At 46.4% G+C, this 24,068-nt stretch overlaps 1 protein-coding gene across 1 annotated transcript; it reads right to left on the bottom strand.

Moving 5' to 3' along the window:
• Positions 1-218: 218 nt before the first annotated feature.
• On the bottom strand, positions 219-23,480 carry LOC129328563 (uncharacterized). Its single transcript, XM_054977705.1, has 6 exons — positions 23,343-23,480; positions 21,460-21,727; positions 20,057-20,152; positions 17,824-18,057; positions 11,159-11,181; positions 219-5,180 (listed from the first exon to the last, which is right to left on the bottom strand). Exons 2-6 carry the CDS (start codon positions 21,508-21,510, stop codon positions 3,962-3,964), a joined length of 1,623 nt encoding a protein of 540 aa, XP_054833680.1. The 5' UTR covers positions 21,511-21,727; positions 23,343-23,480; the 3' UTR covers positions 219-3,961.
• Between the last annotated feature and the right edge of the window lie 588 nt (positions 23,481-24,068).

Genomic DNA, 24,068 nt, shown 5'->3' with positions numbered 1-24,068 from the left:
CAGGGCTTCCCATCTCTCTCTACACAAAACACCTGGGTGCTTGTTCATCAAATTAACATTGCCTCTCCCCTAACACTGCCTCTCCTGTCATGTGACAAACCCGTGCCCGGGCGTCTCATGTAGAGAGATGCTCATTTTAGAGGAATGGAACCAAAAAGGCTGAGGCCTAACATGGTATTTGGCCAAAGCTTCTGAATTCCCAAGGCAAAATCCAGAACTATTTTGAAAACTACAAATTTATTCAGGCAAAAAATTTAGAATACATTCAAACATAAAATAAAATACAGCAATATGTCATTTTAAGGAAAGGAAATCCCAACATTAGACCAAAGCTTATTAGTTACCAGAAAAATGCAACAAATTGCTGATGAACAGGTAGCCAGACTTTTCTAGCAAGTGTCCTATAAGCTAGTTCCAAAGCTGTAGGAAATCTTTGGAAGCATTTCTACAATAATCAAAAGTATTCCTGTAATCAAAATACGTTTGGCAGCGTGCTTGTTATTAACAGGTCTTCATGATCAGATTTACCCATCAATTCTGGTAGTCACCCAGGCTAAAAATAAAAAAAGACCAAAGGAGCACACTGCGCAGTGTTCGCCATGAGTCAACCTGAGTGCGAGAAAATGAATCCAAAGGAAGGCCTTAAATACATTCAATTCTTAAATATACCACAGATTCAATTAATAGGCCAGCCAAGTTTCACACCTCTGACTTGCTCATTCCATGGGTGCTTATTGGTGGAACTGGGGAGTCTCTGTTTTTAAAGTTTGTAAAAACAGCTGAAGGGTAACATTTACTCCACATCAACACCAAATTACATACTGATACCATAAAACCTATTGGCTCTCACATCTGTTGACTGTGCCCACTAGTATTACTTACTTTATTTTACATATTTATAGGCCACCTTTCTGCCTTCACAAGGGCCACTAAGGGCCAAGCCACAAGTGATGCCTGACACAGGTTGGACGCTTGTCAGCTTCCCTCAAGTTTTGATGGGAAATGTAGGCGTCCTGGTCTTGCAGCTTGGCTGACTGCTGTCCAATGGACTTTTCAACTGTCACTTGTCCAACATTCCACCAAGCTGCCTACATTTCCCATCAAAACTTGAGGGAAGCTGACAAGTGTCCAACCTGTGCCATTTGTCACTTGTAGTTTGGCCCTAAGATGGTTAACAAAACATAATAAAATTAAAAATATTAAAATCAGCCAAAATCATTAAAACTAGAGCCAAAATAATATACAAAACATAAAAATAACAAAAACACGGGGCAAGAAAGAGGGGTCGCTGAGTGAAGGGCAAATGAAACCAAAAACTCCTCACCTGCTGGTGGAAGATGGCAAAAGAAGGGGATAAATGAATCTCCCTATGGAGAAGTTTCCAGTTTTGATGCCATTTCCAAGATGGCCCTCCCAGGTTGCCCCCTGTCCTAATCTCAATCAATCAAAGTTTAATATGGTCAAAGACCAGACAAATAACAGCATACAATCTAATTAAAACATACAGTCAAGGTAAACCATATTGTTAACAGATCCATCTAAAAACATTGAATTTCCAGGATCCAAATTCTTAAATATTTAAAACTTTAAAATTAATAAAATATTTAAATATTTTCCCCTACAAAATACTTCCAGAGCCGTATGGCCTGCACAGCAAATTTTGCCACCTTTAAGGTGGTTTATTGGTCTCTATTGGCCAAAAGCTTATCTAAATAAAATCTTACCATTTCTTCCTGGGAACTGATTGCAAATCGGAGTTATATAGGCAGCTCTGATATTTTGGTAAAGTTTACACTCAAAAGGGACATGTCTCCTCGTTTTTATCTTCCCAGCCCCACATACGCCTGTCCTAAACTCAGAAGGTGGGGGCATGCAAAGCAAGGTCTCTGATAATAATGGTAGTGGGTGGCTAGGTTCATACAGGAAAAGGCAATTTTTCAGTTATGTTGGTCCCAAATCATATAGAGCTTTAAAGGTCAACACAAGCACCTTGAATTGTGCCCAGAAACAAACTGGGAAGAAGGGTAGATGTATCACGTGAGTGATCGGTTCCCTGGCAAGCCGCTCCACTCAGCATCCTGGCTGCAGCATCCTGTACCAACCGAGGTTTCCAAACACTTCTCAAGGGTACCCCACGTACAGTACTTGGCAGTATTCTAATCTAGATGTAACCAAGGCAGGCGCCACAGTGGCCAGATCTTTTCTGCCCAGGAAAGGCCCTAGTTGAGTAACCAGTCAAAGCTGCCACTTACTTATCCTGTTCCTTCAAGAGGAATGCAACCCCATCCAGAACAGGTGATGCCTTAAATCCCAGGTCAGACCTCTCACTCACCAGCAGCACTTATCTTTTTGGTATTAAGCCATACCCTCCCCATGCATGGATGAATTTCCAAGCCAAACTTGTAATTGCCTGCATTTGGGGGGGGCATGGCACAATGGGAAAACATCTGTGTTGGATACGCAAGGCCCCAGGTTCAGACTGATGTCTCCAGTAACAAGGATCAGAGAGAAGGTGACTTTGAGCTGAAATGCTGCCAGGGAGAGTAGACAAGCCTGACCTCGATAGACCAAGGGTCCGAGTCAATCTAAGGCAGCTGCATGTGTTCAAACATGATCTGAGAATCTGAAATGCTATAAACTCTTTAAAACTTAAAACAACGTAAGAAAGCATTGCATTCTGTGCTTTTTCTGCTGTTGTGTGGAACTGCAGCATACACATAGCCTGCTTTTTACACACACACAAAATGGAAGTCCAGTGCTGGGCCATTTCCACACGTCTTACCTGCCTGCGGAACGTCGCGCGGAAGACACCGTCTTCTCGTGCGAAATTGCGCCAGGAAGATGATGTTATCTGGGAGTTTTGCACAGCCCTGATGTTGGTCATTATTACTCTTTACATCTGTTTAAGCAGAGTTAACATCTCTCGAAGTTCCTTAAAGACAATGAGCTGAGCGGGGTGTTGCTTTGCTTAGGATTGCACTGCCCCTGTTAGTCAATCAACTGATCAATTATCAGCACAATCTCGGGGGAAAGGGGCAAAAGTGCTCAAAAGGGACATGTCTGCTGGTACAGTGTCTGCTGGCACAGTGCCAGCATATCTCTGAGATGCACCAGCAGAGGGTCCAGGTTTTGCTGCGCCCCAGTTTGGCATGGTGCGACAACATTGCAGAGCAATGCCAGTGCAAACCACTGTGCAGGTGGGGAAAGGTGCATGGCAGGAGTTAGTCAGTTCCCTGAACTACCACAGCCAGGGAACACTCCCCTCCCCAAACCAGCAGAAACCCCATAAGAGGCACATGGCCTGAGGACCTCCTCCTCCCAGCCACTCTCAGGGGTATCAGCTGCTGTTGCCTGACTGGTGGGGTGTTGCCTGGTTTGCTGTAGACTCTGGCATGCTTGCTCTGCCACCTGTGCCTTAAGGAGGAGCACGTTATTATTTCCCCTGCGGAAGGTCTGTAAGGAATGGACCAGGGGTGCAGAGATTGCCCTGGTGGGTGGCCACCTCTTGCTCAGCAGCCCTCAGAATTGCACTGTAAATCTGCATAAATGTATCTGGCAATAAAAGCAATCATCAGGAAGATGATTCAAAAAGCATTGACTTTTGCTTTTTGATGATGCAGACATGTCTCCACAGGCAATATCTTAGAAGAGGCGATCCTATATAAGAGAAGGAAAAGGCATTTACCTTAAGATGGCACCAGCTGCTGGCATTTTTAGTTGTACTAAAATACATTTTTAAAAAATCTACTGCCAGATTAACTGACAGCTGGGGGGGGGGGTGTAATCCCAAATCCATCAATGTCATTAGCTAAACGCTGCAGTCTTCCCACTGGTGGATCTGACAGATGACCAAAACAGTTGATACAAATGAGAGGTGGAAATCAGGTATCTCAATATGTCATCCCCAGCCCTTCTCTCATTCAGATGCAGCCTCTTCTCAGGGAAATGAGGGGGGAAGCGACTATTTGCCCCGAGACCCTTTCGCAGAACCAGAGCCACGGCCACAGCCTCCCTGGTGAGATGCTTGCCTGTTCCATGATCCTTTGCTTGAGGACGCCCGTCCTCCACTGTGGTGGGTTGGTCCTTTCTGAGCAGACGCTCGACCTTGCCCTGAACCTCCTCGACCCACTGCAGACCCTCGGCCTTGCCCCGAACCTCCTTGACCCACTGCAGACCCTCGACCTTGCCCCAAACCTCCTCGACCCACTGCAGACCCTTGGCCTTGCCCTGAACCTCCTCGCCCTGGGGATGATGCAGACCCTCGGCCTTGCCCTGAACCTCCTCGCCCTGAAACATGAGTCCCCCTAGGCTTGGGCGGATGTGTCTTTCCTCCACTACTTTGACCTGAGTTGCTGCTCCCACTGGACTGACGTTTCTGCGTATTCAACCAACCTCTCCCTTGCCCAGAGGCACCAGCCTCTCTAGGTTTGAATGTACTTTGAAAACCTCTGCCATGCCCCCCTCTGGATGAAAGGAAGTGCCTAACTGTGGCTCCTCTGCCTCGCAGCATGGCCCAGCCCCTTCTGGGGCTAGGCCTCCATCTACATGGGGCCCCCCATCTTTGCACTACATTGTAAAGTGGTATTTGTTGGAAGACAGGCACCGGGAAATAGTTAGGTGTGCAGTGGCTGGGTGGTGGACTGTGGAGGGCTCTTCCCATGGGCAGAGCTGCATCAGAGCTGCTGCTTGGCAAAGGTTTATCGGAGGCAACTTCGTCTGGTGCTGAGGTGACATCTACGGCGCAGATTAAATCTTCTTCCTCAACTGCCTCAGAAGTTGCTTCCTCCTCAAGTGCCTCAGAAGCACGACTGTCCCCAAGTTGGAACATGTCTTCCTCTGGTGATGGGAACCAGGAGAACGAATCTGGATTGGGGGTTTCCCAAATACTGATGCTTTCCAACATTTCTTTCCAGGTTTCAAAATCTAGCCACTCTTCCAGCTCCTCAAGAGCCGGATCTACAGGTACAATGTCCTCAGCATCCTGAGCTTCTTCAGCATCCTCAGCTTCTCCATAGGTTTCCCCTTCATCATTTTTATTTTCATTCCCCTTTCCTTCAGGCATATTTACATCAACCTTCTCATCTTCAGTATCTTTCTCCTCAGTTTCCTTGGCCCTCTGGTCATGAGCACACACTTCATGTTCTGCTTTTCCATTTTCTTCACCTAGATGATCCTGGATTCTGCAGGGAGAAGAGACCCTAGTTTCATTTGCTTTGCACTTTTAAAAGATTCTTGGGCTGTTTCCACACGGCTTACCTGAAGCCGGGCCATGGAGCAACGTTGCGGATCGTGCCGGGGGAAATGTGAAATACTGCGTTTTCTCGCGCGAGTTTTGCACGTCATCGTGCAAAACTTGCACGAGAAAACGTGATATTTCACGTTTTCCCTGGCACGATCCGCAATGTTGCGGCATGGTCCGGCTTCAGGTATGCCATTAAAAGTATGGCTGGAAGTAAAGCCTGGTAAGACTCAGTGATGATCTCATTGGAACTCTGTCTCGATAAGTTGTAAGGAACCTTCCCTATACTGTATAAGTGTTTGGGACATAGATGGAGAAGAACATAAACATGTATTCAGCCAAACAGCTGGGATTTCTGTTTGCAGAAGAGACGGTAGTGATTTCCATTAATCCCCACTCCTACTGCAGAACCTAACAGGCTGCATCAGGAGAGGGAAGTAGGAATGTCTCACTCCACGAAATCTGCAGATGGTTGGATGCACACTATGATTCAGTATTCCTGAGCTGAATATCTACATGAATAATACCTTTCCAGTATTATTCGGGTATACTCAGGAATCCTGAATAAATCTGGGTATGGTTGTTGTGGGTTTTCCGGGCTGTATTGCCATGGTCTTGGCGTTGTAGTTCCTGACGTTTCGCCAGCAGCTGTAGCTGGCATCTTCAGAGGTGTAGCACCAAAAGACAGAGATCTCTCAGTGTCACAGTGTGGAAGAGGATCCTCTTACAGGATGACTCAGCTCAACCCCACCCCTCCTGAGTAGATACAAATGACCTACATCTTTTCCACACTGTGACACTGAGAGATCTCTGTCTTTTGGTGCTACACCTCTGAAGATGCCAGCCACCGCTGCTGGCGAAACGTCAGGAACTACAACGCCAAGACCACGGCAATACAGCCCGGAAAACCCACAACAACCATCGTTCTCCGGCCGTGAAAGCCTTCGACAATAAATCTGGGTATGTTCAGGTATGCCAAATACTGGATCCCCAAATAATCCAGAATTATTTGGGTTTACCCAGGAATTGCAGCACCAGCCATTTTAAAGCTGGCCAGCCTGTTTTCTTGGGCTTCTTTTCCTGAGGCGGCAGGGAGGAGTGAGGCAGGAGGGAGGGGAGAGAGTGAGTTAAGAATGGGAAGTGGTGCTGAGGGGAGGGGAGTTTTAGTTGTCTGTCCAGAATTTGAATTCTTCAAATTCTTGCAAGAACATAAAAGTAGGCCTGGCTCAGAGCAGACTCAGGGCCAAACTACACAAGGTGCCAGACATGAATTCTTCATGTGTCGGGTCCCGCAATGTTCCCTGGGAGGGGTCGTTTACAAAGAACACCAGCTTGCTAAGATTCTCCAGTGGGGAATCTCCCCCCCCCCCTTTTAAAAAGCCACTTGGCTTGGATTTTCCTCTGGAAGCTATGGGGAGGACACAACAGGAGGCAGGAAAAAACTAAGGCTTTTTGCAAGACAGAGGGAGAGAATATCCTGCCCATTGTGATTTTCATTTCACTGTGATTGTCTCTTGTTCCTTCTCTCCTCCTTTCCATCTCCCCTCCCATTCCCTCTTTCCTCTTTCCTCTTTTTTTTTTTTAAATGTTGTCCATCAGAGGATCAATGAATCGCTGGTTTGAAAGCACCAAGGGGATTTCCCTTTTTATTCTTTTTGCAGAGAGCCATGCAACTGAAATTGACTGACCTTTGTCAATTTCACCCCTTGCTAGGAGGTAAAATTGATGGATGTCGGTCAATTTCACTTGCCCAGGGCTCTCTGCAAAAAGAATAAAAAGGGAACCTTCCCTTGGTGTATTTCAGACCAGCAATCTGTTGAGCAGCTGTTCTTTGTAAAACTATACTTCCCAGGGAAACTTGCAGGACCCGACACGCACCTGCACATATCGTGGTCCAATCTTCTTGAAACTTGGTGGATCTGTAGTGGACAGGTTCCCTGCAATTTTGGTGGCATTTGCACAAAAAGTGCCCCCCCCCAGCTCCCTAGGTAAGTTTCCCCCGCAGGGAATAATGATGCCAAATATATTCTGATTCCTGAATAAAACCTGAATCTGAATACTGTAACAGTATTTTTGGACCCGAATATTGGGAATACTTATATTTATTGGCTTCCTGATACCTGGATCTGAAAAATACCCCCAATCTTTAATGCATACTACTATATGCACACCATATTCATTCTAATATGAATGAGAAGCCAGGCAAATATAGCCACAAGACTATGCACTCATCATGTGCAAAGACTATGACAGAGAGATTGTATGCCTAAATGCTAAATCAGGAATTCCTGTCACATGGTCACTTGCTTGAGTCAGCCTCATACTGGAGGATTGGAAGTAGCACTCAGAAATATAAGCTATGTTTACAAAAGCTGTATGCAAAAAAAATCTGTATTCAATAGTGTATTTTTATAAACATATCAATTCAAATCCACAAACAACTGCAGTGGGAAGAGATGGCTCTGATGATCCGGCTGCAGCAGCCCCTGGGCAAATTGCTTGGCCTGCCCAGAGTCTTGGGCAGGGATCAATATTCCCATAGAAATCCATACTACCTTCCCGGCAAGCATCTGGCAACCCTTCCCACATCTGTCTAGTGATTTCTAACCTTTAATACACTACTAACCAACCCTCTATAAGTATACAGCATGATCACTGAATGCCCTCTCATCCAGAAGTAAAACATTAGGACATCACTGTTGCAATATATGTTGCAAGGTCTGACAATCGTTCATTATGGGGTTAATGTTTACTCACTGTGCTATTGTTTTGGATTGACCTGGAAGAGAACCTGGCACAGAGCCAATAGCCTGGAAGCCTGGGGAAACTGAGATGTGTTTGTAAACTGTTACTGGTCAATAGGTCAGGTGATTTTCTTTCTGGATCAAGAAGACAGAGGAAGAATCCCCTTTGCTATTATCTCTTTGTTTTGTGCTTGTGGTCAGTAAAGATGTAGCTCATAGGTTTTATTGTTTTGTAGCAATCCTGTGTACCTTTTTTCCTTTAGAAGTAAATCTTTTAAAAAAGAAAACTGACATTTTGACTCTCTATTGATTCAAGATCCATTGCACGTCTGATTTTAAACTATTTTAATCCTTTTTTCCTCAACAATCACTACAGCACTCCAGGCAAGAGAACTTCCTTTACATGGGTATATTAATATATTTAATTCTCAACCTGGCCAAATTGGAAAGCCGGAGGTTGGAGCCATGAACAGACAAGACAGATCTTTTTACAAGCCTGAAAAATACCCAGATTTGCAGAAAAATCTGAAATCTAAAACAAACAAACCAGTGAGAAAGGGGGTGGGAATAATAGAAGCATGACCTCTACCTTTAAGGAACAAATGCTCTCAGTGGTTGTTGCTAGGCAACCATGCAGTATTGCCAGCCTTTATCAAGCCTTGGTTTCTGTCAGTAAAAGGCAGGGGGAAGGGGACAGAGTTGTTCCAGAGTTGTTTTGGCCTTTGAAGGAGGACTCGTCAAGGCCAAGCCCAGAAGCAACCACTGAGCAACTTGTACCACGTGACTTGCATGATTTACCAAGGCCAGGCTGCTTGCTGCTGTTCAACAGCAGCTGTCCCAAGAAAGCTGGTGTAGTGTAGTGTTTGGAATTTTAGACTAGATCCTGGGAGACCCAGCTTCAAACCCTTACACTACCATGGAAACTCACGGGATGATCTTGGGTCAGTCACACGTCCACCACCTAACTTAGAGCTGTCAACCTCCAGGTGAGGCTTAGAGATTCTCAAAATTCAACTGCTCTCCAGAAGTCAGTTCCCCTGAAGAAAATGGCATTATACACCACTGGGTTCCTTCCCTTCCCTAAACTATACCTTCCCTAGGCTCTACCCCAAATCTCCAGGAATTTCCCAGCTGGAGTTGGCATCCCTAGCCAGGCCTACCTCACACGGGTTTGTGAGGATAAAATGGAGGACAGGAGAATGATGTTAACAGCTTTTGGTCCCCATTGGGGGATTTAAATGAAGTAAATACATAATAAAAATAGCTGAAGATAGGGGCAGGTAAAAGGTGAATGGGCGGAAAGGAGATAAGGAAATGGAAAGCTGAAGATACGGGGGCAGCTAGGAGAAGAGAAATAGGGTGGTGAGGGGGATAGAGGGGAAAGTAAGGTGCTCCATACAAGTCCTTGCATCTTCCCCATCATGTAACTGGGCCCAACCTGTCCGGCACCATGCAACTGGGCGAGACTTTTTCAGAGGACAGGCTGCTAAGGGCAGGGAAGGAAAGAAAGGTTGGCTGGTAGCTGCGAAGGAGAGAAGAAAGCAAGAAAAGGGGAGACACTAGAGAAGTTTTCAGGAAACAGAAAGAGGAAACAGTGGTGGAGAGGAAAATGAGATGCCCTCCACAAGTCCTTGCCAGTTTTGCATTCATTCAGGCATTCATTCAATGAGATCCTTATGCCTGAGGGCCATCAGCCAACTCCTTAATGTTAAGGGGAGGGATGGCAAACCCCGTAACAAACTGGTGTGAAAGAAGGGCAGGCCCACGGGGAATACAATAGAACAATATTTCACAAACTATTCAATCTTTAAAGTGCCAGTGCTGTATGATTTAAACATTCATACATATTTGTGTTGTTCTTACAGGAACAAGAGTAAATCCCATATACAAAAAGTGCATTCAAGATAAATATACAGAAAGTGCATTCAAGGTTATTGCAACATGTCTGGGTGTAATAGAGTTTGTATGAATATAGATCCTTGCATTAGACTCTTTCCTTCTTTCTGGTGTCCTTTCCTTACACAGAGCAAAAATCCTCCTCAGGCCCAATCTGGGGCCGGTTTAGAAACCTCAGATTTCGTGTCTCTTCTACGGGAGCACTACCTCTGGTTCCATGTGGTTGAAGATTCTCATATTACAACAACCGGATAGGGCGGCCGTCTATTCCAAGGCGCCTTGGAATAGACGTCTATTCCAAGGCGCCTTGGAATAGACGGCTGCCCTATCCGGTTGTTGTAATATGAGAATCTTCAACCACATGGAACCAGAGGCAGTGCTCCCGTAGAAGAGGACACGAAATCTGAGGTTTCTAAGCCAGCCCCAGATTGGGCCTGAAGAGGATTTTTACATCTCTCCCACCTCTGCGTTTGCTCTGTGTAAGGAAAGGACACCAGAAAGAAGGAAAGAGTCTAATGCAAGGATCTATATTCATACAAACTCTATTACACCCAGACATGTTGCAATAACCTTGAATGCACTTTCTGTATATTTATCTTGAATGCACTTTTTGTATATGGGATTTACTCTTGTTCCTGTAAGAACAACACAAATATGTATGAATGTTTAAATCATACAGCACTGGCACTTTAAAGATTGAATAGTTTGTGAAATATTGTTCTATTGTATTCCCCGTGGGCCTGCCCTTCTTTCACACCAACTCCTTAATTTTAGCTTCGACTCCTATTTGCTGTGCACCACTTTTTAAAGGTCTTGGGGAAGAAAGCCAGGATTTTGTCCTCAGGGTGGGGTCAGCAATGTAAAACAAGTTTCTTCTGCCAACTGTTGGAAGCCATTGCAGGTGGAGAGAAAGGAATACCTAAAATCCCCAATGCCCCCAAAGTTCCAAATCCTCCCCCCACAACCCAAGATTTTTAGATTGCCCTTCCTGGGGGAGGGGGAGGTATATGGCCACTGTTAAGAACTGCTGATTTAGCACATATCCCCCTGCAATCAGTTCAGGAAACTCCGAGGGACGTACACAGTTCTTCCTTCCTCCATTTTGCTCTGATAATAACCCTGCAGATTTAGTTGGGCTGAGAAAGTGTCTGGCCAAAGGTTATCTAGAAAGTTTCACCACAGACAAGGGATCTGAATTCATAACTCTAACCACACTGCCTATCTCAGCTGCTGCTGTTCCAATGTTATATCTAGCTTAGAAAGCAAGACAAATACTCACCGTCTCATCAATTCCTTGATTCCCTAAATGGAAGAGAAACAGGTACAGTTAAGCCCCGGAACTGCATATCAAAGCAACTTCCCTCAGCTCAGCCATCCTATACAGATTAAGCCTTTCAGAGTAACCAAGAGTCAAACTCTAACCAGTCATTCAGACAGTAAGAGGGATCATGGTGTCAGAACTGTGGCTAGATAAAACCCTTACTCCAGTCTGCCTTCTGCAATTAGACAAAAGTCCATTGTTTCCAAAAAGCATTTACTGAAGAAAAAGATTATTATAGTCCACTGGCCTGAATGCAATATCCAGGTTGGTACAGATGCATTGTTACCAATGACAAGCAAAGCATACGGTACAGAGTAACAGTTCCCACTTGGCCCAGCCTCCCCCCACAGTTCTCAAAACATCGTCTTTGAGGCTTGGGAAGTTGGAGTCTCTCAAGGCCGGTCCGGGGTGGAACGTCGGTAGACCAAACAATCTCTCTCTGTGAGAAATCTGCCTGGGAACCTGGGCACCTGCAGAGGAAGCACTTAAACACTAGAAGCATGAGAAAATGGAGTTGGTACAGCACAGAAGACTCTGAACCTGACATTCTGCCCCCTCTAAAATAAATCCCGCCCCCCATGTTTATATGTATAGCGAGAATAAACAGCTTTGGTTACTCTAGGAGCAGGGACATGTATAGAATTCAGGTCAGTCCTCCAGGTCAGTCCATCAAATAAGACAAAATAGCTGATTGCGTTTGAATTTAAAGCTCAAAATTTGTTGTACTTCGTAGTGGGTTCGATCATCGATTGAGAGGAGATGGGAGGTGCTTTGGTGTGCCAGTTGTCAGAAGCTGGGGCATTTTTAACAAGCTGACGTGGAAAGTATCGTGGACATGGCGGAACTTCTTTGGCAAATCCAACAGTTACTTTGTTGATCACTTTGTGCACCGGAATGGGTCCAAGAAACTTCAATGCAAGTTTACAGCTGGTTTGGGGAAGTCTTACGTTCTTGGTAGTCAGATAAACAAGATTTCCTGGTTGCAATTCTCCTTCAGCCACATGGTGGCGGTCGGCGTATTCTTTGTAATCCTGTTTCAAGGTGGTTCTTAATGAGAGTTCATTGTTGGGCTGCCTCCCCCTACCTTTACCTTGGTGCGCGTTGCAAGGTCCTGCCAGGTTAGGTAGAGTAGGAGATTCTGGGAGTATAAGGTTAGAGTTTATAAGATCCTCCTTGTCCAATTGGAGTTGTGTAAACGCGCCGATCTTTTGTGGTCGTTCACCTCTATAGAAGCAGACGTTGGTTTTAGCTGGCAAGGTCTTTAGTTTTAGATGGCGGTATTTGTTAGAAAATGCACAGTCGGTAGTTGTGTTGGTTTCTGCTGTTTGAATTCTACTCCGGTGTGTGAACCGTCTCTGCAGATGGCCATTCTGTTTGTTGCTTGGCTGTATATGATTTAACGTCAGGGCTATCCGAATAGCATTGGGGCCATGGTTATTTGGAAGTTGGACCAAGACTCCTGAACTTCCCCAGGATTGCATAGAAGTATTTAATATGTAGAGTGAGTAAGGTGTCTTCATTGTTGCCTTCCATATTTGCACCCTCTGAAACCCGTTCCTTTTAGCCGGTAGGGGTGTTTCCCTTGTGGGCATTCGCTCCCCCTCGTTCTCTAAGTTGCTTTCCCCCTCAACGGCCCACCTCCCCCGTCCGAAAGGAAGGAGGTTTGCTTGGTTACTCCTGGTGCCCCTCCCTCCTTTTGCTGGAACTGAGAAGTGGTTTCGCTTCCCCTTCGCTTTGGGGCATGCGTAAAAAGTTGGTTCGGTTGGGAGGAGATAAGAGGGAGAAGTTAACCCCTGAGAGGGCTTCAGTCCCCGGAGTTTGATAATAGTAGATCATATACAGAATCTCCTGGGTTTTGCAATTTAGGTTTAAGTCATAATTTCCGGACACCTTCCCCAGTTTAATGGTTAGAGTTCTTTCAACCAAAATAATTCTGGGCTTCTCAGTAACTTGGGTATATTTATTTTTACTAAAAGTCTGCAGGGTCAGTGTAAAGTAAAAAGACTTACCACGCTCATTTAGGACCCCAGAAAGTTGCATTCGTTCTTGAGTAGGGGACAGGTGCATAGTCTTACTTGTATGGCAAGCAGTAGTCTCTCTAATAAGGTCATGTATTGTGCTCAGAAGTCCCTGCCAACTCCAGTTAGCTTTGGAACATCCCTTTTTCCAATCTGCATCTTTTGCCAACACTGGAAACAGGTAGACAGGTACATTATTGGCAAAGTCTTTGAGGTTCTTCTTCATGCCAAGGTCTATTTTCTCTGTATTTTCTTTCTGATCCAATTTGATTAGTGCTTGAGGAAAATCAGATGAAGACGTTGGATCTTGTAGTAGGATTTTCCTTATGTTCCGTACGACAGGACATGCTTGTGGGCTAGATATCCCCCAATCTTTGGAGAAGCATCCTTCCCAACTGGGATGCCATTGGTGGCAAGATCGTAACACTTGCATCACTGTGAACCCCATAAGAAGGATTGCTATTATACAGGACCTTTTGTTCAAAGTCCTTTCTAACTTGGACAAGTTTCTCAGTGTCTCTCCCTTTCCTACTTGGGGTGGGGCTGGATTTTCGGGCGGCGTTACCGGTTTTTCTTTCATCAGCTTTGGTGTCAGACATTGTTGCTTTAATTTTGCTTTGCTAGGTGAGTGCTGCGTGGATTCTTGTGTCGTAGAGTTGAGAGGTCTGTCTTTTCCAAGGGCTGGTTGAGGTTGTGTGAGCTGCTGTTGCTTCAGCAGATTTGGCTCCCCGCTAAACCGCTGTTGCGCGGGATATCTTGCCCTGGTCTGCCTCCCGAGTGATTCAAGACATCTCCCCTCTCCTCTTACAGGTTGTAAGAGAGGCGATTGAGAGAGGCTGTTGCGAGGGATGGCGGGAGGCATTTGTAGTAACAAAGGAGGCCTCTCTTTTCCACCAAAACGTGGGGACAACCGAGGGGTAGGCATCTCCCCATCCTGGTAGTCAATTGGGGCTTCAGCGCCCGCTCGTTCTCTCGGCTTTGGCTGCTCTTTGAGCTGTGGTGACTGCACCTGTTGAACCGGTACTGTCCTCCGTGATCGCTGCATGGGCGCGCCTATCCGGGCTGGTGCCTTTATCACCCTTTCCCCTGATGATTTTTGGAGCAGTTACAGAAGGATTTGCCTCTCTTCCCCCAAAGAGGTTGGCGGCAGTTGTTGTTGTATGGTAGGCGCTTTGGAGGCTTGGTTTAGACGTTGGAGCTCATACCGCTCCTCGTCTGGTTGGTCTTGCATTGGGGTTTCACCCTCGGCTTTCATTCTTAGTTCTAGTGATTCGCTGGGTGCTGGGCGCTGCAGGAATGTAACACCTCCATTTGACGGGTGGACTTGCTCTCCAGGCGCCTCCAGATGAGGTGCTGTTCCACACCCTTGAACAGAGTCCTCACCTCGCATGGGATCCACTCCTCCATCCATTCCAGTGTTGTTGGCGGAGTCAGGACCCGTTTGGATCAGGTTTGTAAGCTCCCTCCCCTTAGTACTGCTATCAGACAGATCAAACAAGTATTGCTTGGTATCCATCTCCCGTGGAAGGAACGGATGCACCTCTTCTTCTCCTCGTACAGGCGGCTGTGGGGAAGGTGGTGAAATTGCTCGGTGCTGAGCAATTTCAGCCCTAAGGTTTGTTGCTGAGATTTGTTGCATCCTAGGCTGCGCTGGAGTATCTCGCAGGACTAGATGGTATGAGATTACAGTTTTCTCAGCCATTCGCCCCACTTCTGCAGTTGTCTGCGTGGTCATCGACGGCGGCTGTGCGGTGGGTAGGCACTGGGTGCGCAGAAGCGGGTCCTCTTTCCGGGAGACTGGCCGCGGCTGCAGGCTTCCCCCGCGCTCAGCGGCCAGCTCTTCCATTCGAGTTGGCACCACTTCCTCCGGGAAAATTAGGTGCTGTGTGTGCAGGAGCGAGTCCTCTTTTCGGGAGTCTGGCCGCGGCTGCAGGCTTCCCTCGCACTCGGCGGCCAGCTCTTCAATCATTCGAGTTGGCACCGCTTCCTCCGGGAAAATTAGGTGCTGTGTGTGCAGGAGCGAGTCCTCTTTTCGGGAGTCTGGCTGCGGCTGCAGGCTTCCCCCGCGCTCAGCGGCCAGCTCTTCACCTCTGGGATGCCTTGGGGCCTTTACAGCATGGTTGTCAGGGTTCACCTCCACTTCCCCTCCTCCATCGATAAGTAACTGACCGTTCGCCGTCTCGCCTGGTTTCCATAACTCAATGGACGGGCGAGTTTTGCGACCAGCGGCCACTCTGTGAGCAATACGTTCTGTACTATCTTCCAAGCTTCTTAATGATACTTCTAGCTCTTCACTGGGCAACTTCTCGGCTGCTGCCGGATTAGCTTGCACGTAATCTGGGGCCTTGAGTTCCACTAGTGAAGCGTTCAGGACCGGGAGACTCTCTCCCAAAGTATCATCTCTCACCGTGGTCCCTTGGTCTGCCTTCAGCATCCCTATGCTCGTCTCCCTAACTTCTTTTGGCAAGGGATTTATGGCTAAGTCCATCAGGGGACGGGGAAATGCAATGTTGGTCTGACCCTCCATATCCGCTTGGCAGAGGGTTGGCAGCGTTGCCAGCATGGCGCCTTTATCCCTCCCGGGAGGTACAACCAGCAATACACCCTCATCCGGCTTCGGCTCCCAGGCACTTTGGCAGCAACTTACGCTCTCTTCCGCCTCTGTTGACCTTTCTCGTAAAACTGGGGAGGGTACCTCGCGGAGCAGCCAGCCCAAGTCATCTTTGACTACGTATCCCTGCACCACTATCCCTGGCATGGGTTCCTGGCTAGCCCCCCAGTAAGGGAACATGGGGGTGATACAACCTTCGCTACCTGGCCTCCAGGGATTTCGTAGCGGGGTCCGCCGGGAACCACCTCGCCTCTTGCGGGATTTCTGACGAGTGCCTGTCTGATGCGCTCTGCCCCAGGCGGTCTGATAAAAAAATCTCACTTCCTCCATTCCAGGTGTTGACGGCTCTCCTGTATCCATCCTCTCTGGGTGAGGGGTGAGAAAAGTGTGATTGGTAACAAAATGTCAGAACTGTGGCTAGATAAAACCCTTACTCCAGTCTGCCTTCTGCAATTAGACAAAAGTCCATTGTTTCCAAAAAGCATTTACTGAAGAAAAAGATTATTATAGTCCACTGGCCTGAATGCAATATCCAGGTTGGTACAGATGCATTGTTACCAATGACAAGCAAAGCATACGGTACAGAGTAACAGTTCCCACTTGGCCCAGCCTCCCCCCACAGTTCTCAAAACATCGTCTTTGAGGCTTGGGAAGTTGGAGTCTCTCAAGGCCGGTCCGGGGTGGAACGTCGGTAGACCAAACAATCTCTCTCTGTGAGAAATCTGCCTGGGAACCTGGGCACCTGCAGAGGAAGCACTTAAACACTAGAAGCATGAGAAAATGGAGTTGGTACAGCACAGAAGACTCTGAACCTGACACATGGTAGACGCACATGCTCACTAAGGCTGTCATCTGAATAAACGAGTTCCAGTCCACGATAGGAATTTTGATAATCTGCAGAAAAATGCACAATTCTGAATTCCCTGTTTTTCAGATGATGTGTGCACCAATTGCAACAAGCACCGTCTTAGAAGATGGACTCCCTCCGGCATCTTTAAGAACATTCCTACGGCTGTCTGTTTTCGTAAATACATCTGATATATCTATAAATCACTGCTTACTTAATTGCAGAAAACTTTTTAATGGATTGAGTGTATTTTGCCCCCTTGATGCTAACCTAGAGAAAGGGAGGGAAAAACGTATATAGCTATAATATTAAAAAGATGTGTCTGTCTGTCTGTTTATCTGTCTCTTTCTAGCAGGCATAATTCATCAGGGAAAAAAGCTAGGCATTTAAAAATTTGCTTCCAGCTCCAGGGCAATCATGGGAGTTGCCAGGGCTTTTTTTTCAGCTGGAACGCGGTGGAACGGAGTTCCGGCACCTCTTGAGAATGGTCACATGGCCCGTGGCCCCGCCCCCTGATCTCCAGACAGAGGGGAGTTTAGATTCCCCTGTGCCATGTGGTGCAGAGGGCAATCTAAACACCCCTCTGTCTGGAGATCAGGGGGGTGGGGCCACTGGCCATGTGACCATTTTTGCCGAGGGCAATTTAAACTTTACCGCCCCCCCCCGTTCCAGCTGACCGAAAATGATGTCATTGTGCGGTCCTGAGTTCTACCACTGAGTCCCACCACCTCATTTCCGAGAAAAAAAGCCCTGGGAGTTTCCCTACCAAAACTGAAGGGAATTGGAACATCTTGGCCCGGATCAGCTCTAGAACATTCCTCTGCTAATTGCAATGGAAGTGATGTTTTACTCCCTAGAAGCCAGGAAGGTGGAGGCAGCATACACAGGGAGGGTAAAGTACATCTCCTCCTTTATGAAATGCCCTTTCCAGCAATTCGCCGAATAAGAGGTCTTCTTGCGGATGATGCTCATTGGAAAAATACTCTAGAGGAAGATCTAGACGGTGTACTGAAAATACTGGCCCTTATAGGAGAAAAACATGGCCAAGCACCATTTTGTGGGCAGCAGGCAGGGGCAGAGTGCCTATAAAACAATATTGTGAGTACAAGAGAGCTAAGTGCTGGTGAGCGGAGCGAGAAGGGCTCACCTTCAGCAAAGCAAATTCATTGGTTTCTTCAAGTGCAGCTCGGACCCTGGAGGTGGTCTCAGCATGAGAGGACTCGTACGCTTTTAAATACGCCAGCCTTCTTTCCATTTCAGCCTGGTTATCTGCCTTCATCTGTTTCACCGTGTCCATCATACTTTGCTCTTTCGCATCTAGGATTTGACGAAGACTCTCAAACTCGATGAAGATGTGGCCATACAGATGTTGACTTAAGCTCTGCAAAGGGGGCAGAAAAACTCTGTCAAGCTGAATTTGGCCTCCTGCTTGGCAATTCTCCGCTTGCTTGTGGTTTTCTGAATCAGATAACCAGAAGCAGGTTTGCTGGCACTAACACAAACCATGCTGAGATGGCTCACAGTGATATACAAAACAGAGGCAATGTTATCCTTGTGGTGAATGATTCATTCTATTATAATTTGCCACAAGGAGGAACCCCCACAGGAATAGAATGACTATATAAGAAAGCCTGATCAGTAAATTAAAAAAACCACAATTGTCTTTACAAAACCACATTCACTGTGTGAATCACATGTGCCTTGAAATAAATCAAAAAGACAACCAACATTTATCAAGTTTCCCTGCCATAGTTACTTGGAAGTCATAACCCGTCTGATGCTACACCCACAAGTCTTCTGTTCTACTGTCCAGGCAAGTCAAGACTCCTCAAATTTTCCAGTGGCCTTTTGGCTTTCATGGCTTGATTCACATTTCAGCTGACATTTTATTGGTAAGAACATAAGAAGAGCCCTGCTGGATCAGACCAGCAGTCCATCTAGTTAAGCATACTGTCTCACACAGTGGCCAACCAGTTACACTGGAGGGCCAACAAGAGGGCATAGAGGTAAAGGCCTTCCTCTAATAGTGACTCCTGACACTGGTATTCAGAGGAACCGTGTTCAAATCCCTATTCTATCATGGAAACTTGCCTAGTGACTTTGGGTTAATCTCACTCATTCAACCTAACCTACCTCACAGGGTTGTTGTGATAAAATGGAGAGGAGAACAATGCAAGCTGCTTTGGGTCCCCATTGGGGAGAAAAGCAGGATATAATTGAAGCAAATAAATAAATGGAGTAAATAAATAAAACAAACTTTGGGGAAGCTAACAAGCACAAATGGCCATACCCCTGTGACTTGTTCCCCAGCATGGTACTACATCTGGACATAGTGCTTTTATTTATTTATTTATTTTAAAGTATTTATATAAAGTAAATAAATGGGGGCCCAAGGTGGCTTACGTCATCCTTCTCTCCTCCATTTTATCGCCACAACAACCCTGTGAGGTAGGTTAGGCTGAGTATGTGCGACTGGCCCAAGGTCACCCAGCAAGTTTCCGTGGCAAAGACGGGATTTGAAACTGGATCTCTCAGATCCCAGTCCGACATTCTAATCACTATACCACGCCAGTTCCATTTAGCCATTTCAGGATTCTGTAATAAACACCAGGTTGTCTTTGATTGGATCAGCAAACCCAGTGCCTGTACACTTCTATCCAATCAGCACAGCCTTTGTTGCTTTGTGGGATCAGCAGACGGCAAAGAATGGTACCCCGGTCTCCTCCTCCTTTGAGTCCAGAGACAAACTGTACGAGAATGGGGGAAGTTTATAACTTCACTCAGAACTAGGCCACAGGGCATCACGTAGGCCTTAGATGGAATATCTGAGGAGACTTTACTGGAGTGTGGGCCTGTGGCTCGAAACTAGGCCAGGACACTGTGGCTTTCATGGCACTGATCTCTGGAGTAAGGTTATTAAATATTGGCTGTCCTTGGTATCTAAGGTAGAAACACTGTAGCACAAATTGTGTGTTTACAGACCAAACGGTTGAATTGATAAAAGGATCATGTGTGTGAGAGGAGTGAACCTGACCCATGATCCATATATAGGATCTCCAGCCAACTGGAAGGCTGAGCTGGCAGCAGTGTCTGAGAAATCCTTGAAAGTCCCTTTAACAGAAGCTTAATGTGTGGAAAGGGGCAGTTGAAGATTTGCATGGCTTGGATGAAAAAAGACAGGATGTTTTTCTTCAGGTCCATTGGCAACGCTACTTCTTGTATGCTACATAGGAGCTCTATTCAACATTCAGGACAGACAGTAGCAAGGCCAAAGAACCCTGGCTGTGATTTGCTTTCATTCTGCCTCTAAGCCCACCTCTTCCAATGATTATCTTGCTCAGCATTCCTCTTTAATTCTCTGCTTCCCTTCTTACATTTACCTCCAGTTCTTCTATTGCCTCCTGCTGGTGAGACTGATTACTTGTGGCCCATTTCATGCCATCTTCCAAGGACTCAAGAGATGCCTTCAGTTTACCCTATGCAACCAACAAACAAATAAGAATCAGGACAAAAGTGATCTAGACAATAAAAGGCATTAACAGTCCTTGCCCCCTTTGTTCTCATGGGCTAGAATTCCCACCATCCTTCTGGGGAGTGTTATAGCTGGTATTAAAGTCAACATACAGAAAAGTTCCACCCTGTTATACCTATTGACTTCACCTATGCCTATTGACTTCAAATAAATAAGATCCAGGACAAAGGTGATCTAGACAATAAAAGACATGAACAATTCTTGGCCCTTTTGTTCCCATGGATTAGAATCCCCAGCTTCTGGGCAGCATTCTAGCTAATATTGCAATCTTTAAAATAAACGTACAGGGAAGAGGCAATAAATGTAGAGAGATGTTCCACCCTGCAATGCCTATTGACTTCAACAGCCTAGAAAGGGTATAATTTTACTTAGGATGCACCTGTAAATGGCCCACTAGGGTTTAAATGGGACTTGCACACATGCTTAGGATCATGCTACATGACTTTTTTTCAGGCAGTTGCATCACTTGGTGACTAGAGCATCAAGCGATGACTCATATATAAAAATGCCACGCGTAGAACATGCAGATCGTGGTAATGGATGTCTCACAGCACAGAGATCCACAGGCAATCCACAGGCACAGAGATCCACCTGACAATCTTTCACAGCATTCTTGATAGGCAAAAAGCTATGACCATGATGTTGTGGCAGGTCCCGGCAGATCACGCAAACCAGTGCCTCATCCTCCCTACAGAAGAGTTTAAGTGGCTCCTCATGTTCTTCACAAAAATACCAGCTCCCAGCCCCATCGGACTGGGCTCCCTCCTCTAACTTGAGGAGCCGGGCCTTCTCTGCCAAGTTGGCCAGGACTCTGTTGCGTGCAGCCTCTTGAAGGCTAAAGGGGCGTCGGCACTCAGGACATGTCCCCCGATGCTGGCCCTTGGGGATGACACAACTCTCCAAACAACTCAGACAGAAGTTGTGGCCACAGCCCAACATGCAGGGCTCCTGGAAAATGGAAAGGCAGATAGAGCAGAGCAGGTCTTCAGCAATGCTGGATACTTCTCGGATGGAGGTCATTTTGCAGCTGCTGCAGAGTTCATTTGCTACTTTTGGGTGTCTGCTTCCTGAGGGGAGAATAAGTAGACTCGTTGTTGGAAAAAATGCTCCCAAACAGTGATCCCCCCTGCCCAAGAGTCTGAGGTAAAAAAAATATGGCGTTATCCTTGATTTTTAAATGTTTTTTTAATAGGCAAGGCTAAAACCTGTACAGAGGGAAACAACAGTTAGACATTCTTGGCAGCCACTTACTTTCTGTAGCTTGGTTCCATGGTTTGGTTGAAGGGCACCTGATATAGCCATATTGGTGATGATATGCAGAGCCCCGTGGCGCAGAGTGGAAACTGCAGTACTGCAGTCCAAGCTCTGCTCATGGCCTGAGTTCGATCCTGGCGCAAGCCAGGTTCAGGTAGCCGGCTCAAGGTTGACTCAGCCTTCCATCCTTCCGAGGTCGGTAAAATGAGTACCCAGTTTCCTGGGGTAAAGTGTAGATGACAGGGGAAGGCAACGGCAAACCGCCCTGTAAAAAGTGTGCCAAGAAAATGTTGTGATGCGACATCCCCCCATGGGTCAGTAATGACTCGGTGCTTGCACAGGGGACTACCTTTACCTATGTAAGACTAGCTCTGGGAAGGGCTGTGGCTCACTGGGAGAACATTTGCTTTGAATGCAGAAGGGCCACGTTTCAATCACTGACATCTGTTAAAAAGTATCAGAACTAACACCTTGGAAAGTCACTGCCAGTCAGAGTGGACAATGCTAAACTAGCTAGATCAATGGTTTGACTCAGTATAAGTCCGCTTCATATGGTCAACATCTGGATAGGACATGGTCTGGGAGCTCAATGAACAATGCCTTGAGTTTCATGATGGGAAATGAGTGGGGTCTAAATCATTGTCTCTAGCAGCCTTGGCTTTCACACTTACGGAGGCAAAGTAAGCAAATACCTTTTGCACTCACACCTGGGGAGGCAGTTTTCCAAGGAAGGAACGTAGCTGAGGGGTACGTGCCATTGTAGCCTCTAACCCCAGCCCATGACACTACATCCCAGCACAAAAGAGATTCTCTCTTAAAAAGAGATCTGATCCTTCTCTTGCCGCATCCTGCCAGGCCATGTATTTTTCAGATCTAGAGCACTCATTCTCCCTCTGGGACTGTCAATTCTACCTTTGCGGTTGTTGCATTATTTCAGACCTAGAGAATTCCATACCCAGCACCGTAATTCCATGCCCAGTGGTCGTCATTCCAGTCTCCGGGTTGTCCTTCCTTTCTCTGAGACTACGTTTGACTCATCCCAATATTGTCTCAATCCGTTCTCCATTTTAGTTGCACCTTGGCAGTATTTCAATGTGATTTAAGCAAGACTTGAGTACAGTAGCACTAGCAACTTAAAAGAACAGCAAGAGTTTCCAGGGGATAAGCTAGAGTTCCCCAAGCAGTTTCCACAGGACATTGACAAGGGCTCTGTGAAAAATCGTGGAATAAATAACAATTTTTGAAATACCATGAAAAATTGCAAGTATTGCATAATCAAAAGATTATGCAAGCTGTAGACACAAACACTCATATATATTAGCAGCTCTCCACAAATCAATTTTCTACACAGTAATTTAGCAGTAACTGAATTGCACTCCCTGCCATCAACTTTTTCCTGGCCTGTGAATGTTTTCATAGGTAGGGGTTCCTTGCAATTTAAAAAATTAATTTAGGGGTTCCTTCATGGAAAAACAATAGGGAAACAGTGGTATAAGCTTTTGAGAGTCAAGCTCCCTTTGAGAGTCAAGCTCGCTTCTGACAAAAGGAGTTTGGGGAGTTCAACTCTCAAAAGCTTATAAATCCTGGAAACTTGTTGGTTTTTAAAGGTGCTACTGGACTCGACCCTTGCTCATCTACCACAGCCCAACACAGCTGTCCAGCTGAAAACCTGTGTTTTAACAGAGCCAAGCCAAGCCAGTTGGCATTCCCGGCTTCCACCACATCAAATGGGTCTTCAGAGAGTTCTTGCTTTTTCCATTGGGCTCTCTTGGCATTCCTACATACCTTATAAAGGGGACACAAGTCTCCACAGCTCCAGTTTCTTTCAAAGTGCAGGGATGAAGTTGGGGAGGGGGGCTAAGCATTACAGGACTACCTACCAGCCTGTGGAAGTGCCCCTCTCTCCTTCTTCTGAACACCTTCTCACAGAATTTCTGCACAAAGGGTCTCAAACTGTCATGTCCTTTCTCTTCAGCATAGTGAGATCGACACTCTTGTATCCTGAAGTCCAAGGGCGCCTGAGGCAGCACAGTCGAAGAATAAGATCCCCGTCTGTAACAGCAGCTAACTCCACTTGCTTCCAGAGTTTCCTTTATTTTTTCTACTTCCCTATAATTCCTGGAGTGGATTACTGTGAGCCAGTCTGAAATAGCGGCCTGGATCAAGGAATGGAGCTGGCATCTAACCCACACAGAGCAACTGGGAAAGACTGGAGCTTTGCTTCGGACACTGCCAAGTTAGGCAGCTTATGTTGTGGCGGGCTGTGGGTTCAGCCAGTTTGGTGTAGTGGTTAAGAGCGTGGGATTCTAATCTGGAGAGCCGGGTTTGATTCCCCACTCCTCCACTTGAAGCCAGATGGGTGACCTTGGGCTAGTCACAGCTCTCTCAGCCCCACCCACCTCACAGGGTGCATTGTTGAGGGGATAATAATGACATATGGTTGTTGTGGGTTTTCCGGGCTGTATTGCCGTGGTCTTGGCATTGTAGTTCCTGACGTTTCGCCAGCAGCTGTGGCTGGCATCTTCAGAGGTGTAGACAGAGATCTCTCAGTGTCACTGAGATGTCTCAGTGTCACTGAGACACTGAGATCACTCAGTGACACTGAG

The sequence above is a fragment of the Eublepharis macularius genome, chromosome 4, assembly GCF_028583425.1.
Source record: "Eublepharis macularius isolate TG4126 chromosome 4, MPM_Emac_v1.0, whole genome shotgun sequence".
Lineage (NCBI taxonomy): Eukaryota > Metazoa > Chordata > Lepidosauria > Squamata > Eublepharidae > Eublepharis > Eublepharis macularius.
This window is presented reverse-complemented; position numbering and strand designations above follow the sequence as displayed.